General features: G+C 47.4%; 1 protein-coding gene across 1 annotated transcript in view; it reads right to left on the reverse strand.

The window, feature by feature from the left end:
* Positions 1-13,398, reverse strand: part of LOC138286505 (BICD family-like cargo adapter 1) — a 71,004-nt gene that overhangs the window by 19,129 nt on the left and 38,477 nt on the right. Inside the window, exons 3-6 of the mRNA XM_069226846.1 lie at positions 9,942-10,058; positions 9,261-9,407; positions 5,074-5,253; positions 2,596-2,772 (exon numbers count right to left, since the gene is read on the reverse strand). Of these exons, the coding sequence (XP_069082947.1) occupies positions 2,596-2,772; positions 5,074-5,253; positions 9,261-9,407; positions 9,942-10,058 (621 nt within the window). The remainder of the gene's footprint in view (positions 1-2,595; positions 2,773-5,073; positions 5,254-9,260; positions 9,408-9,941; positions 10,059-13,398) is intronic.

Below are 13,398 nucleotides of genomic sequence, written 5' to 3' on the forward strand. Positions count from 1 at the left end.
GCGGCTCCTCCGTTATGACAGAGGAGCATCACCCCTCCTGCCAGCAGAGGCAAGTCTTGGGGCAGGGCCATTACTATAACAGGCATGTAGGAAGAGTGGTGGCACTGCTGCAAGTGCACCTGTGGGTTTGGCCAGCTGTCTCAGGACGGCCAAACCAACATGCACACTGATCTGCCAGGGGCCAGCCTACGATTTCTGTGGTTCCATTGCTGCCCCTGGTCCTGCAGCTATAGTGCCTGGTGAGTGCTGTAATTTTTGCTGAAACACCTCAATGCTATCTCCCCAGTGCATTTGGAGTGCTTTATTGTGCCTGGGAGCAGCATGGGAAGCTCTGAGTAGGGGTGCGAGCGCTACGTTCTTGTGACCAGAAGGAGTCGGTGTGGTGAGCGCTTCGGCTGTCCCCCGAGACTTTGTTTGCCTTCTAAGGCAACACCCGAGAGTGCTGCGTTGTTGAGGGGCCGGAACAAAGGAAAGATCAGTTGCCAGCAAGCGCGCACAACATAGTGTCTCCGGGGCACAAGCAGGCACCCACTCCTCTTGTTGGAACCCTGAGGGAGGCCACGCTTCGCTGCTTTGGCTCTCACCACGGAGGCCAGGGACCAAAGAAGACATGCAGCAGGCACCGAGCTATTGGACCTGTGCCAAGCAAAGCACGTCTCTGTGAGCGGTGATTTCCGACGGCGTGAGCTGTGTGTGTGCTTTCTCCCCCTGCGGCCCTATGGAACCTTTGGACAGCGGCTGCAGGGTTGTGTGACCTGACAGCCGGGAGGACTGGGGAAGGCACTCCACCCTTTTCTCTGGGGCATACTGTTTGTAGCGGCACTCATGCCCCGAGTGGTGGCTCGCAGTTCGGGAGGGGATCTTCGATGGAGGTCCCATTCCTTCCAAGCCCACCATTACCCTAATTAAGGTGGTAGGACCACAGGGGCTCCGGTGCCCAACGTGGTGGGTGTTTATGTACAGCACGTCTTATAAAAGGAGCGCTGATGTGCTGTGGCCTTCGTGTAGAAGGTGTTTGTGATGATTCCTTTACATACTGCATTTCACCATTGTATTTTATGCCCTCAGTGTTTATGCTACTGTCCATGTCCTGATGTTATGTTGTACGTCATTTTCTTTGCTTTGTTGGAATGACAAGTATATTAGAGGATCTGCATTGTACGCATAGGGAGGATGCTTTGTCATGATGTGTGCAACCTATAAGGCTGTATCTTATTGCACTATGATGGTTTGACGGTTGCCTGGTTGGCAAAGTAATTATTGGTCTATGTTTTATATGCAATACAGTTTATTTTCATATAATTGTGTGTGGAGTCTCTTCTGTGGTGTATTTATTTTGTCACTGGAGTGTGTCTTTAGTGCAAACGCATTACACATTGCCTCTGGGATAAGCCTGACTGCTCCGGCCAAGCTACCAAGGGGGTGAGCAGGGCTTATCTTGGGTGTGTAGCTCCCTTATCTGGATTAGAAAAGCCATTTCTAACAGACGTGTATATGACTGTAGTGGTCCCGAGCCCATATGCAGTGCCCACACAGCGTACACAGGTAATGCAGGTTCCCTACCTTTGATTCCGGTGACAGAGTGGGGAGTCGTGTTTTCTCAATTGTCCAGTGGCAGCAGCAATGGAAGGGAAGGTGTTGTCCAGTTGTGTCCCCAAAAACAGAAGTGGAATCGGGCAAAAGGGTGATTTTTCACCCCAGTCACCACCTCCTCATCCCCTCCCCTCACAGAGTCCCGCCATCGGCCACTATTTCCTATGGCGCTGTTGACATGGATGGGAATCCTTAGCGGAGTCGGCAGGATTCTAGTGGGCTATCACCTATGGGACCGCCAACATCTAAATCTGGCAGACCGACCACTAAGTCTGTGGACAGGTTTTCAGTTGGAAAACTGATGGTGGGACCATTCCAGCCAAGAGAAATCAGGCCCTTAGTCACAGAACAGATGTGAAGGCGGTTCCTTATGCAGCTGAGCTATCACTCAGGAAAGAGGATGGAAGGACGGAAGTGACTAACAGCTGTTTCTGTGCTGTATGACCACTCTTCATTCGGTAAGTGTGAGAAACAACTGGGAAATCAACAGGGAGTGCGTGAGGGGACGGGAAAAGAAGCACATGAGTGAGAGTAACACAGGAGCACGAGAGAAGCACACAAGCGAGAAAGCAACATGGGGTGCAGGGTAAGCAGGGAGTTTGGCATGGAGAAACGCACATGAGAGAGAGAGCTTGCAACACAAAGGATACAGCAACATGGAGTATGGAGGGCAGGGTGGAAAAGCACAAAAGGGAGAGAACTGGAAAACCCATAGATTCTCATGGAGGGCTTAAGCAAAAAAGAATAAAGCAGTTCCATAAAAGTGAACAGAGAAAGGATGGTAAAAAGGTAATCCTCTGTGGGTGGGACAAACGCAAGATGGACCAATTGAGGCAGGACAAGCTATTGAGTAAGAAGCAAACAAATGAGAGTGAGAATAAAGCCAACCAATGGTAAGCATTGGGCGACCTATAGGCCCCATAAGTTCTTAGTAAGCACATAATGGGTCTTTTACAACGAGACAGCTTGTTACTTTCTTGTAGGTGTGGCCTAAAAACACACCTGTTCTTGGAGAGTCTGGTTGTGAGATTGTTCACAAGTCTGGCTAGCAAGTATTCCTTCCTCCAGACTCTGTGCCAGCTCAGCCAGCATGGACTGTGCCACTGTCACATAGGGTGGGACTGGTGCTCCATCGCTTGTCTCCAACTCCTGTCGCACGGCCTGGATTTCTGCTGCAACCTGGAGAAAGAGAGTTTACTGTGTTTTCAAGATTACTGCAGAAGTATTAAAGGGTGCATTTACATACAAATCCAACTTGGGAAACCTTCCACAACACAATCCCAGCTTATTGAAATGTCATGTACCTTCTTCACTCGGGCTACACAAAGCTGACCAAATCTGATCACAGTCAGTTTTAGTGAGCTGCATGAATACTTGAAACCCACAACAAATGGGTGATGATAATTAATTATTTATTCATTTATAAATTATATAAAGCTCTTCACATCTCTTAGGTCTTTCCGGACAACGGGAGCAGTAGAGGAAAAAAAAGGACAATGAAACAAAAGCTCTGAAAGCATGGGATTAGACTCCTGAAGGATGTGTAGGAGGCACCAACATTGGACATTTGATTCTTATGACGATGTTTGATTTCCTTAAAAAAACTTCTTGAATTGTCTGATTTTCGGGGGAGTTTCCTGAACTGACAATGATAAGCTTCCTTTCACAGCTGAGGGCTACGGCTATTCTAGTTTTAGGCCATGGGGTATCAAGGATTTTACACGGCACTTTAGTCTCTTACTGGAATGCTGGTCATCAGATGTACTGCAGAGGATGGCAGCTCCTGGAAGGAACATTGGGGGTCATTATGACCCCGGCGGTCAGCGGTAATATGGAGGAAAGTACTGCCAACAGGCTGGTGGTACTTTCCTCCATATTATGACATTGGCCGTTTGGCTAAAGCCAAACTGCCAATGTACCACACCGACCGCCACGGTGGTAACAGCCGTTAGGCTGGAGAGAAGAATCTCCAGCCCGGCGGCCGTCACTTGCCCGCCTGCGGGATTATGACCCCGCCGACCGCTATGGTTTTCGTGGCTTCCTTACCGCCATGAAAACCATGGCGGTAGGCACTACCAGTGAGAGGGAATCCCTTCCCTGTCACTATTAGGGGTCATCCCCACCCCCTCCACAGGTTCCCCCCCTCTCCAGGATCCCCCCTTCATACATACCCCTCCCTTCACACACGCACACACGCATACACACACCCATTCCCACATTCATCCACGCATGCATCCATTCACACACACATCCATACACACTTACATACACACACGCAGACACGCATTCACACTACTCAACATACACACACTCACACCCCCAAACATACACACACATACAACACACACCTGCATACACGCACGCACAGACATACACACACCCCCACACACAACACCCCCTCCCCTGTCGGAACACCCACTTACCTGTGACCAGAGGGTCCTCCGGCAGGAGACGGGACTGGGCGCTGCTGCCAGCAGCAGTGTCCGCCAGCAGAACACTGCCAGGCCGTATTATTCTGAGGCAGGCAGCGCCACATTACCGCCATCCGCCGGCATGGCCACAGCCGGATTTCCGCCATCCTTCTGGCGAAAATCGGGCTGTGGTCATAATTTGGCAGATGACTGGTAGCCGTGGCAACAGTCTTTTGGAGGCTGTTGCCACGGCGGTAGGTGGTTTTTACCGCCGGGGTAAAAATGACTCCCATAGTGCCATGCCAGTTTCTGTTTATAGGCAGGTTCATTGCTTTGTGCATACAACCGTGCTCTGAACTAGAGCCTGAATTAAGTTGGGAGCAACAGGAGAGCTTTCAGGGCTAGAATAAAATGATCACACTTTTGCATTGTGATGATACGTATTTTTGCTAGTAGTAGTATGTGACAGTAGTCACGTCCGACGAGAGCATGCGCTAGCCCTATTCGGTAATTCGTGTGAGTAAGTGGGCGGATTCTCTAGAGGAGCAGAAGTTGTAAATTAGTGTCCTTGTCTACAGCATTGACTTGTGGAGTGAAGTTGAGGTCCCAATCGTAAATGATGCCAGATTCCTCACCTTTTGGGACGAGATGGGAGGGGAGATGGGCTCTACTTGGAAGGCCCCTTGACAGGAGACCCTGAGCCAAATCCTCCTACGATTACACCTTCTGCCTTCGGGCTGCTGGTATGTGTCTCTGTGTCTCAACATATGAATATCTGGACATTATCCAAATACAGCTAGAATTTAACATGATAATGGCTCATTACTTGTTAAGTGTTAAAGTGGTGTTGTGCTCTATTGCAACTTATGAATTTATGAGTATTGCAGATCTTACCCTTCAGGGAGTGAATGACATGTTCACTGTGTTGCTGGGTGATGCGAGGTGAATATTTCAGCACTTCAGGTTTGAAGCAAACCCTCCTAAGGTCAGAGAACTCGAGCAACAGAGGCATTATAAGTGTGTACATCCCTGTTGAGGAACACTGGAAATCACGACAGCTCTATCGTACCTGCTGTCGCTCATTGCACCAGCTCTCTCTCTCCATACTCTGCTCCATCTCGGATAGGAGGGAGGTATCCTGGGGCCCAGAGTGACTGAGGAATGCTTCCTCCTGAAGTTCCTCCACCTCCGCGCGGAGAGATCGGTTCAGCATCCGCATGTCTTCTGAGTCCCGCTGAGACTGGATAAGCTGCAAGAAAGGGCATCGGGCATCATGTGAGTTGGAAAGGGGGCACTAAAGAAGAAAAGCGTGTTGCGGAAGTGTCTGTGTCTTTCTTGTACATGAGAAAGGACTGAACTCCATTTATATTCACTCTTTGACGTGGCCTCAAACACTGTTCAAGCGGTGAAATCAAGCTCCTTGGGAGAAACATGGTCTACTTGGGTGAGAAGCCACACAGCCTACAGGCGAGTTCCTTTTTGGCAACACGACAAAACTAAGAAAGGAACAGAATAAAGGAAGTAGGGGGACCTCTGCTTCAAAGTCCTGGGTCTGGGCTCAAGGTCTGGAGACCTTTGGAGACTGAATCCCAGATGAGTTATTCTAATAATGGCTAAAGCATTTATTGATAGCTAAAATTTCGAGTTGGCGTCCGTAAAATAGTTAAAACACTCTCTTTACTCATTGGTAAGCACTCTCTGGCCGCCTTCTACCCCCCCCCCCCCCCCCCCCACACCTCAAAGAAGTCTTCAGACTTGGACTTCCTGTTATATTCAGTAATCACACAGGAGGCATTTTGCCAGTATGTCGTTCTCTACTCATATGAGGGGAGGATTTTCTTCTTCTTGTGTTTAGGATAACAGGAACTACCTCGTGGGTAGACTCGCCTAATAAAGCTTTAAAGGCTTGGACAAGGAAGAGGCTAATATGTTGCGGATCAGAGATAATGCTCGGTTGGGAGTGATTGTTTTGCTGTGCTGCTCAGTGGGTAGAAAAGACAAGAGGTGACCCAGAGAAAACAAAACATCGTTTTTGTATCGTGTGGTTTTCATTTCATTCGCCTGTTCCCTTTTTATATCCCCTTCTTTATTCTGTACTGTGGGCATATGGTGGTGCATCAAGAGTTCATTGTTAGAGGGACTTAACTTTTACAACAAAAGCGATAGCTACGGTGTGTCTAGTAATAAACATATTTAAAAGATACTTAAAGAGTAAATCAGTAGGTCTTATGTGTATTTTTTTAATTATGCAGTAGAGCGAACCAGACACCTGGGGGCAGTAGAGTGCTTTAGAAAGAAACAGTGGTAACATTAATACCGTAAAAACTGTTCATATTACAGGAGCAGCATTTCTATTGTTTACACGTTACATTTGCAGATCAAAGCACAAGTCTTAAAGTGAGTGTGGTTTTTAGTGCTTTGCAGTGTCAACAATAAGGGAGGTAGTGACATAGCACTGCAAGACACACTAAATACTACTCAGGAGGCTGTTATGAGGGCCACGATCCAGGTAGGAGATAGGACAGGGGCATTTTTAAATCAGCCTGAGACAGGAGTAGCGCGCGCTCGTGGGAGGCAGGGGAAGGTACAGACTCGCATCGTGAGAAGGGATGGGCCGTGGCTTGTTAAAGGAGTGTCTCAGAGCTTCTGAGAGGACCGGGGCTCCCAGCACCCCATCCCCACCCCGTGATACTTGGTTTCTCTGCTAGTACTCCAGGTATCGAGCGGGTCCATTTCTAAACGCACCTGCATCTGCTGGTGGCCGCTTCAAGATGTCAGACACTGAAGTCATCTAGTCAAGCAGCGCCTGGCAGATGACAGACAGGCCTCAGCAGGTGGAGCTGCCTCAAGAGGTCCAAGGAGCGCACTGAGAGTACCGGTGGGGAGTATGCTTCCTTAATCTACGTGCACACTGAAAGTACCTGTGAGGAGTACACTTCTTTAGTCTAGGTGCACACTGAGAGTACCTGTGAGGAGTACACTTCTTTAGTCTAGGTGCACACTGAGAGCACCAGTGAGGAGTTTGCTTCCTTAGTCTGGGTGCACACAGAGTACCAGTGAGGAGTACGCTTCCTTAGCCTAGGTGCACACCGAGAGTACCTGTGAGGAGTAGGCTTCCTTAGTCTAGGTGTACACAGAGAGTACAGGTGAGGAGTATGCTTCCTTAATCTACGTGCACACTGAGAGTACCTGTGAGGAGTACACTTCTTTAGTCTAGGTGCACACTGAGAGTACCAGTGAGGAGTTTGCTTCCTTAGACTAGGTGCACACTGAGAGTACCTGAGAGGAGTATGTTTCTTTAATCTAGGTGCACTGTGAGGAGTACGCTTCCTTAGTATAGGTGCACACTGAAAGTACTAGTGAGAAGTATGTGTCTTTCCTCTAGGTGCAAAGTGAGAGTGCTAGTGAGGAGTACTTTTACTTTGTCTACGTGCACAATGAGTGTACCTGTGAGGAGTGAGTTTCCTTAGTCTAGGTCCGCACTTTGAGTACTAATGAGGATTAGGTTTCCTTTGTCTAGGTGCACACAGAGTACCAGTGAGGAGTAAGTTTCATTAGTCTAGGTGCACATTGAGAGTAGCTTTGAGGAGCACATTTCTTAGTCTAGGTGCACAGTGAGAGTACCTGTGAGGAGTGAGTGTTCTTAGTCTAGGTGCACACTTGGAGTACCAGTGAGGAGTAGATTTCCTTAGTCTAGGTGCACACTGAGAGTGCCACTGAGGCGTAAGTCTTCTTAGTCTAGGTGCACACTGAGAGTACCTTTGAGGAGTACATTTCTTAGTCTAGGTGCACAGTGATAGTGCCTGTGAGGAGTGAGTTTCCTTAGTCTAGTCTTGGCAGCACCAAGGAAGAAAACGATGAGTAGAAATCCTGCACAAAGATGTCAGATGTTGTCCCTCCCAGGAGCTTTAGTAGTAATTGGGTGTTGTTGACTATGTTAGTTCTGTGGATGTGTCGGTCCAGTCTCTTGTCAAGAAGCAGAGGGGATGAGAAGAAAGAGGGAAATGGGTGAAGGGGCTAAGCTGAAGAGGAGGGGAAAGGAGGCACTGCTAGAACTGGAAGAACCCTGCCCCCTTTGAAACAATAGTAGGGGAGGGGTATGGACTGGTATAATACACAGGAGAAACGGACTAAGCAAACGTTATTCAGAAAGAACAGCACTTCCCTTCTGGAATTAAAAAAAAAATTGTGGAACTGGGTGTGACACCAAAGTTTTTCTAGGGTTGATTTCCTAGTCCATTTTTGTTTGTTTTGCACTGATCACATAGGACCATTTTGAGAAGTGCAGACATATCAGTTCTTGTACACTTTCTCAGCCGTAAACAGTAATACATGTTTTGAATGGAAGTGAAACGTTATGTTAAGTCTTATGTTTTTTGTACGGCGCACACTTACCAATTGCTTGGCCTCTTTGTGATTTGGTGTAGATTTGTAGTGGGTTTGCTCACTGAGCAGGGATCCAGAGGGGTTGGGTGGGCGTTTACATGCCCTAGCCCAATGATTAAGTACAGTGTGGAATGGGTGTAGGGGTTTTGCCTGTGGATGGGGTCTGCAAGGGGAGTAGGTCTTTGCAGTCTGCTGACCAAATCCTTGTGGAGTTGCATGTTTGGGTTGTCTTAGTGGGCTGCATTGCAGTGGATACTGGGGCAGGCTGACCCTCCAGGCCACACAGGGCTAGCTTGGGAACTCACCAGACCCCATACTGCACAGGCTGATAAGCTATGGTTTGCTGTGTAAACTAGGGGGCTGATTTAGAGTTTGGCGGTCAAAGGATGCTCTACCGGGATGATGGAGGCATTGCCCCCACCATCCTGACGGACCACCGTCCACAAGTCATGCGGACAACTCTGATCATTGACAAGAACTGCTGTCATGGTTTTTCGAAAATTAGAAACTAATGACCCCCACACCATGGGACTTTTGTCCCATAATGTTGGGTCACTTTTTTCATTGTCCCTCATCTCCAAGTATTACTTGGAGGTGATGTACAGTAAAACAAACACGTTTGATCATCCACTCTAATTTGGGCAGGAGGGTGGAGACTAACCTCTGACGGGCCGCATCAACATCAACATATTTAAGATCCGCCCATCTCTAACTCGGGTGGGTGGACCTTGGTCCAGCGCTGTTGCAAAGGAATACCTTCTCTGCCAAAGTCTAAATCACCCCCTAGGTTCTTAGCTTTACCATCACACACAGTCTCAATGCTTCACCGGTGAATTGTGAGCTTGGCCTCTGCCAAAGAGTCCCGCTCACCTGCTCCAGAAGCTCACGGCTCCGTTCCTCCAGAGATAACACCTTTGCTCTAAGGCCTTCCACCTGGGCCCTCAATGCTTCGTTCTCTTGCACCGCAGAGCACACCTGTTGCTCCAAGTCCAGTTTTTGGTGCGATTCCCGCTCCACCTACAGCGACAAGTAACAAAGAACATTCTTAGAAAACTCTGTATTGAAAATGACATGAAATACTGAAGACGCTTGGCTGCTTGGAACAACTAAGTATAAGAGCTTATGCCCGTTCCTGACAATCCAAATCTGTTTTGGTGCTACAGTAATTTCTGTGGCCCCAGTACACTGTCTCCTGATGTGTTTGATGCTGCCCAAATGGGCCCAGCACCCGCCATCCAGCCACAGGTACATTCACGAGCACCCTAGTCCCTCCTGCTAGCACGGAGACTTATGGCAAAATATGATTTATCCGTCTAAAGAACTGTTTATTTCTTTATTACTTACAAACATCTAATCCTTAATTGCCCCCCATTCAATCTAAAACCTGTCTATAGCTGTGGGACATGGTATTCTATGGCGATCCTCATTGTGCAGAGGTGGAGTATCATTTTGTGTTACACCACTAGGCCTTCCCTGTGTCTGGCAATACCTACACTTCTCTACACCGTATAGGCTTTCTGCACTGTGTGATATTCTTCATGTGTTACTCACCTGTTCCTGCAAGGACAGTATCCGAGCTGCATCCCACTTTTCTGTCAGAGCCCGGTCCTGGCATTCAGTTTTCAGGTCAGAAACTTCAGCTGTTAGCGCTCTTTGAGCCTGCAATGCCTGCAAACAAAAACCCATGCGTTCAAAGCAATGCTCAGTGAAACTGTAGGGTCACTTCTGTTGGGACCTGCTAGTTTCAGGAGCACCCTAGTCCCTCCTGCTAGTACGGAGATGGTGAAAAAACCTGGCGAACCACGCAGAGAAACACCCTCTCTACACGTCAAGTCACCCCATCCTGTGCAGCGCCTACAAGCATCCAACTCACTGCCACCCTCACACACCAGCAACCTCAGTAACCTAATCCACATCACACTCACATGACTCAGTCTACCCAAAGCATCTCATGCTCAATAAAACCCACTAACAAACTCTCCACACCACAGATGCTGTGGATGCCATCACCACACAGAGTTCCCCCCTCCAAAATACCGCTCCGCGGTCGAAAGACCGCTGAGGGCATTTTGGGATTTGCACTGGGCTGGCGGGCGACCGCCAAAAGGCCGCCCGCCAGCCCAGTGCAAATCATCCTTCCCACGTGGACGCAAGGCAGACACTGAAATACAAAGTGGGGCCCTCTTACGGGGGCCCCTGCAGTGCCCATGCCATTGGCATGGGCACTACAGGGGCCCCCAGGGGCCCCACGACACCCCATACCGCCATCCTGTTCCTGGCGGGCGAACCGCCAGGAACAGGATGGCGGTATGGGGTGTCAGAATCCCCCATGGCGGCGCAGCAAGCTGCGCCGCCATGGGGGATTCCCAGGGCAGCGGAAAACCAGCGGGAGACCGCCGGTTTTCCCGTTCTGGCCGCGGCTGAACCGCAGCGGTCAGAATACCCTGTGGAGCACCGCCAGCCTGTTGGCGGTGCTCCCTCCAACCCTGGCCCCGGCGGTCCATGACCGCTGGGGTCAGAATGACCCCCATAGTCTTTAGCACAGAAACTTAACACACTCAAACCTCTTCACTTATGCTCAATATTCTTACACTTGCTGGATACAATATACAAAAGCAAAAAGAATAGATGATGGACAGAATGCTGAACAAATTAAACATTAACCCCCAGTCACAGATCTGGTGTTAATCCATTGTTTGCCTGCTTACCACACTGCCCCAGTTTGGAACCAGCCATATGCAAATCAGTCTTGACCCTGCTCCCCAATAGTACAGTCCAACTGGACTGCCTGGCCAGGTCCTCCCTGAACCATTAACAAGCATCCTGGGACCATTTTCGGGGTATCACCCCTCATCAGCCAGGCTAGGTTGAAGCCAGTGGCACAGTGACCACAGAACCCACATCTGGGCACACCCTTTCCACTTAGGGCGACAAAAGCAAAAAGAACATAAGATGGATGGAATGGTGAACAAATCAAACATTCACCCCAGTCACAGATCTGGGTTTAAGCTATCATTTTTATATATACAGCACAATGACCACCCAAGCAAGACCACCATACGTTTGCCAGGGAAACACATAGCAACATATCACTGAATCTTGCAAAGAAAACCCTGAATCACTTATGTTGAATTCCTCACATGACTACTCCCATTCCCTCCTCCCAGGTGCTTACCTTCCATTTCATCTCAGGACCACCAGGGGCTAACACATGCCTTGTTAGTGATGTCCCACATTTGGTCTCAAGCACATCCCTAAGTCTACAAAATGGCATCTACCTCGACTTCAACCTCCCAGGTAACCATACCACTAAGAACCTGAAAGAAGTTGAAAGAAAGCAAATGGATCCAGACTCTTCCTCATAGTATCACCTTATTAGGTTGAACCATTTGGACTGTATTGGAAACCTAGCCCCTTCTTACCACTTTTCAGAGTTTGTGTTTGTAGTCCGAGTTCTCCAGTGATGATACTCATTACCCACTCGTGTACACATCTCAGTATACGGTGAATATAAAGGTTGGCATCTTTTAAGAGTATATTATAGTGAGCTGCTTGGATGAGAACGCAGACACACCTCCCCATATCTTGGGTTTGAGTGGGCAGTTCCAAAGCGGGCTCCTTTCCTCCTAGTTGGCTGATTGCCCAGGCAATGAAAGGAATCTGGAGGTGATAACGTGCCAGGCTGTTGGTCGTCAAAAAGAAATAAATAAAACTTTGCTCTGCCATAATGAAGGCCAATGCTTCCATCTCAAATGCTAGCAAATGACAACCCAGGACTGCTTTTTGCTGCTTATCTGTAAATTGGGTCTGTTAAGAGGGTGGGAAGCAGCAGAGGGATCCAGGTGGGAATCTGCCGTAGCTGTGATCTGAGCGAAAGAGTGGAAGGCTTCCCGTCTCTTCTGCACGTGTACACAGAACCTAAAGTTAACACGCCTGGAAGAAACCTTGCAAAAGAAGTGACAAAATATGTGGCCAGCTACAGAATAAAACTAACAAGCCATCTAAATGAACATGCTGGCATGCACATGTAGTACCTCATTTACAATGGATTACTTACTCATTTATGTGTTTTACATTCTCTACATGTTACACAGTATTCCTAATCTTGTCTATCAGTAAGGGTGGTGGACGACCTTGATATCATTGCAAAAATATGGTTGGACACAGATATTGTATCAAAAATATTGTGTTGCCAAGAATATATCGTGGGACAGAAGATCGCATGTCAGAATGTTATGTTTTAAGTACTTACCGTATTTATACTTTTTTTGCGCCGCATTTGCGTCGTTTTTCGACGCAAAAACGGCGCAAACTTGCAAAATACCATTGTATTTTGTAGGTTTGCGCCGTTTTGCGTCAAAAAGCGGCGCAAATGCGACGCTAAAAAAAGTATAAATACGGGCCTTATTATCAATGATTAATATAGTTCAGCCTAATATTTTTTTATAATATATTTCATTATCTTTTGTGTTCATAATGTGTAATACCTTTTCAGTCCAGTATATTTTATTTTTGCTTTGGTAATATATTTAAGGGATCTTATTTAGTTTATTTGAATTTATTTATTTATTGGCACGTAATTAGGTGTGCAAGGAAGTAGGATGGGAAATGTTTTTAAAATATATTTTATAGTTGTTAATAAATAGGTTTTTGTATTATAATTTCATTTGTCATTTGTTAATTTAATAATTATGTATTTATTTAAATGATTCATTATTTATTAGAAAATTAAAAAAGGGTAATTGTGTTAATCGATATGAGAACTCTCGCTTTTAGACCTCTTCAAAGTCCAATACTTTCCTTACTGCTCCTCTGCCTGGACTATGAATAGTACATTTCATCCCTCCAAAGTCCACATTTTCCCTACTTTTGCTATTTTTGATCATCTGAAATGTTTGTATTTGTTTAACGCAGATGGCTCCATAGTATGCATAGGTATAGGAGGAGTATGTTTTAGGAAGATTTATACATGTGTACAATCCAAATGCAGTCACTCAGAATAATTGTA

This window comes from Pleurodeles waltl, chromosome 3_2, assembly GCF_031143425.1.
Source record: "Pleurodeles waltl isolate 20211129_DDA chromosome 3_2, aPleWal1.hap1.20221129, whole genome shotgun sequence".
Classification (NCBI taxonomy): Eukaryota; Metazoa; Chordata; class Amphibia; order Caudata; family Salamandridae; genus Pleurodeles; species Pleurodeles waltl.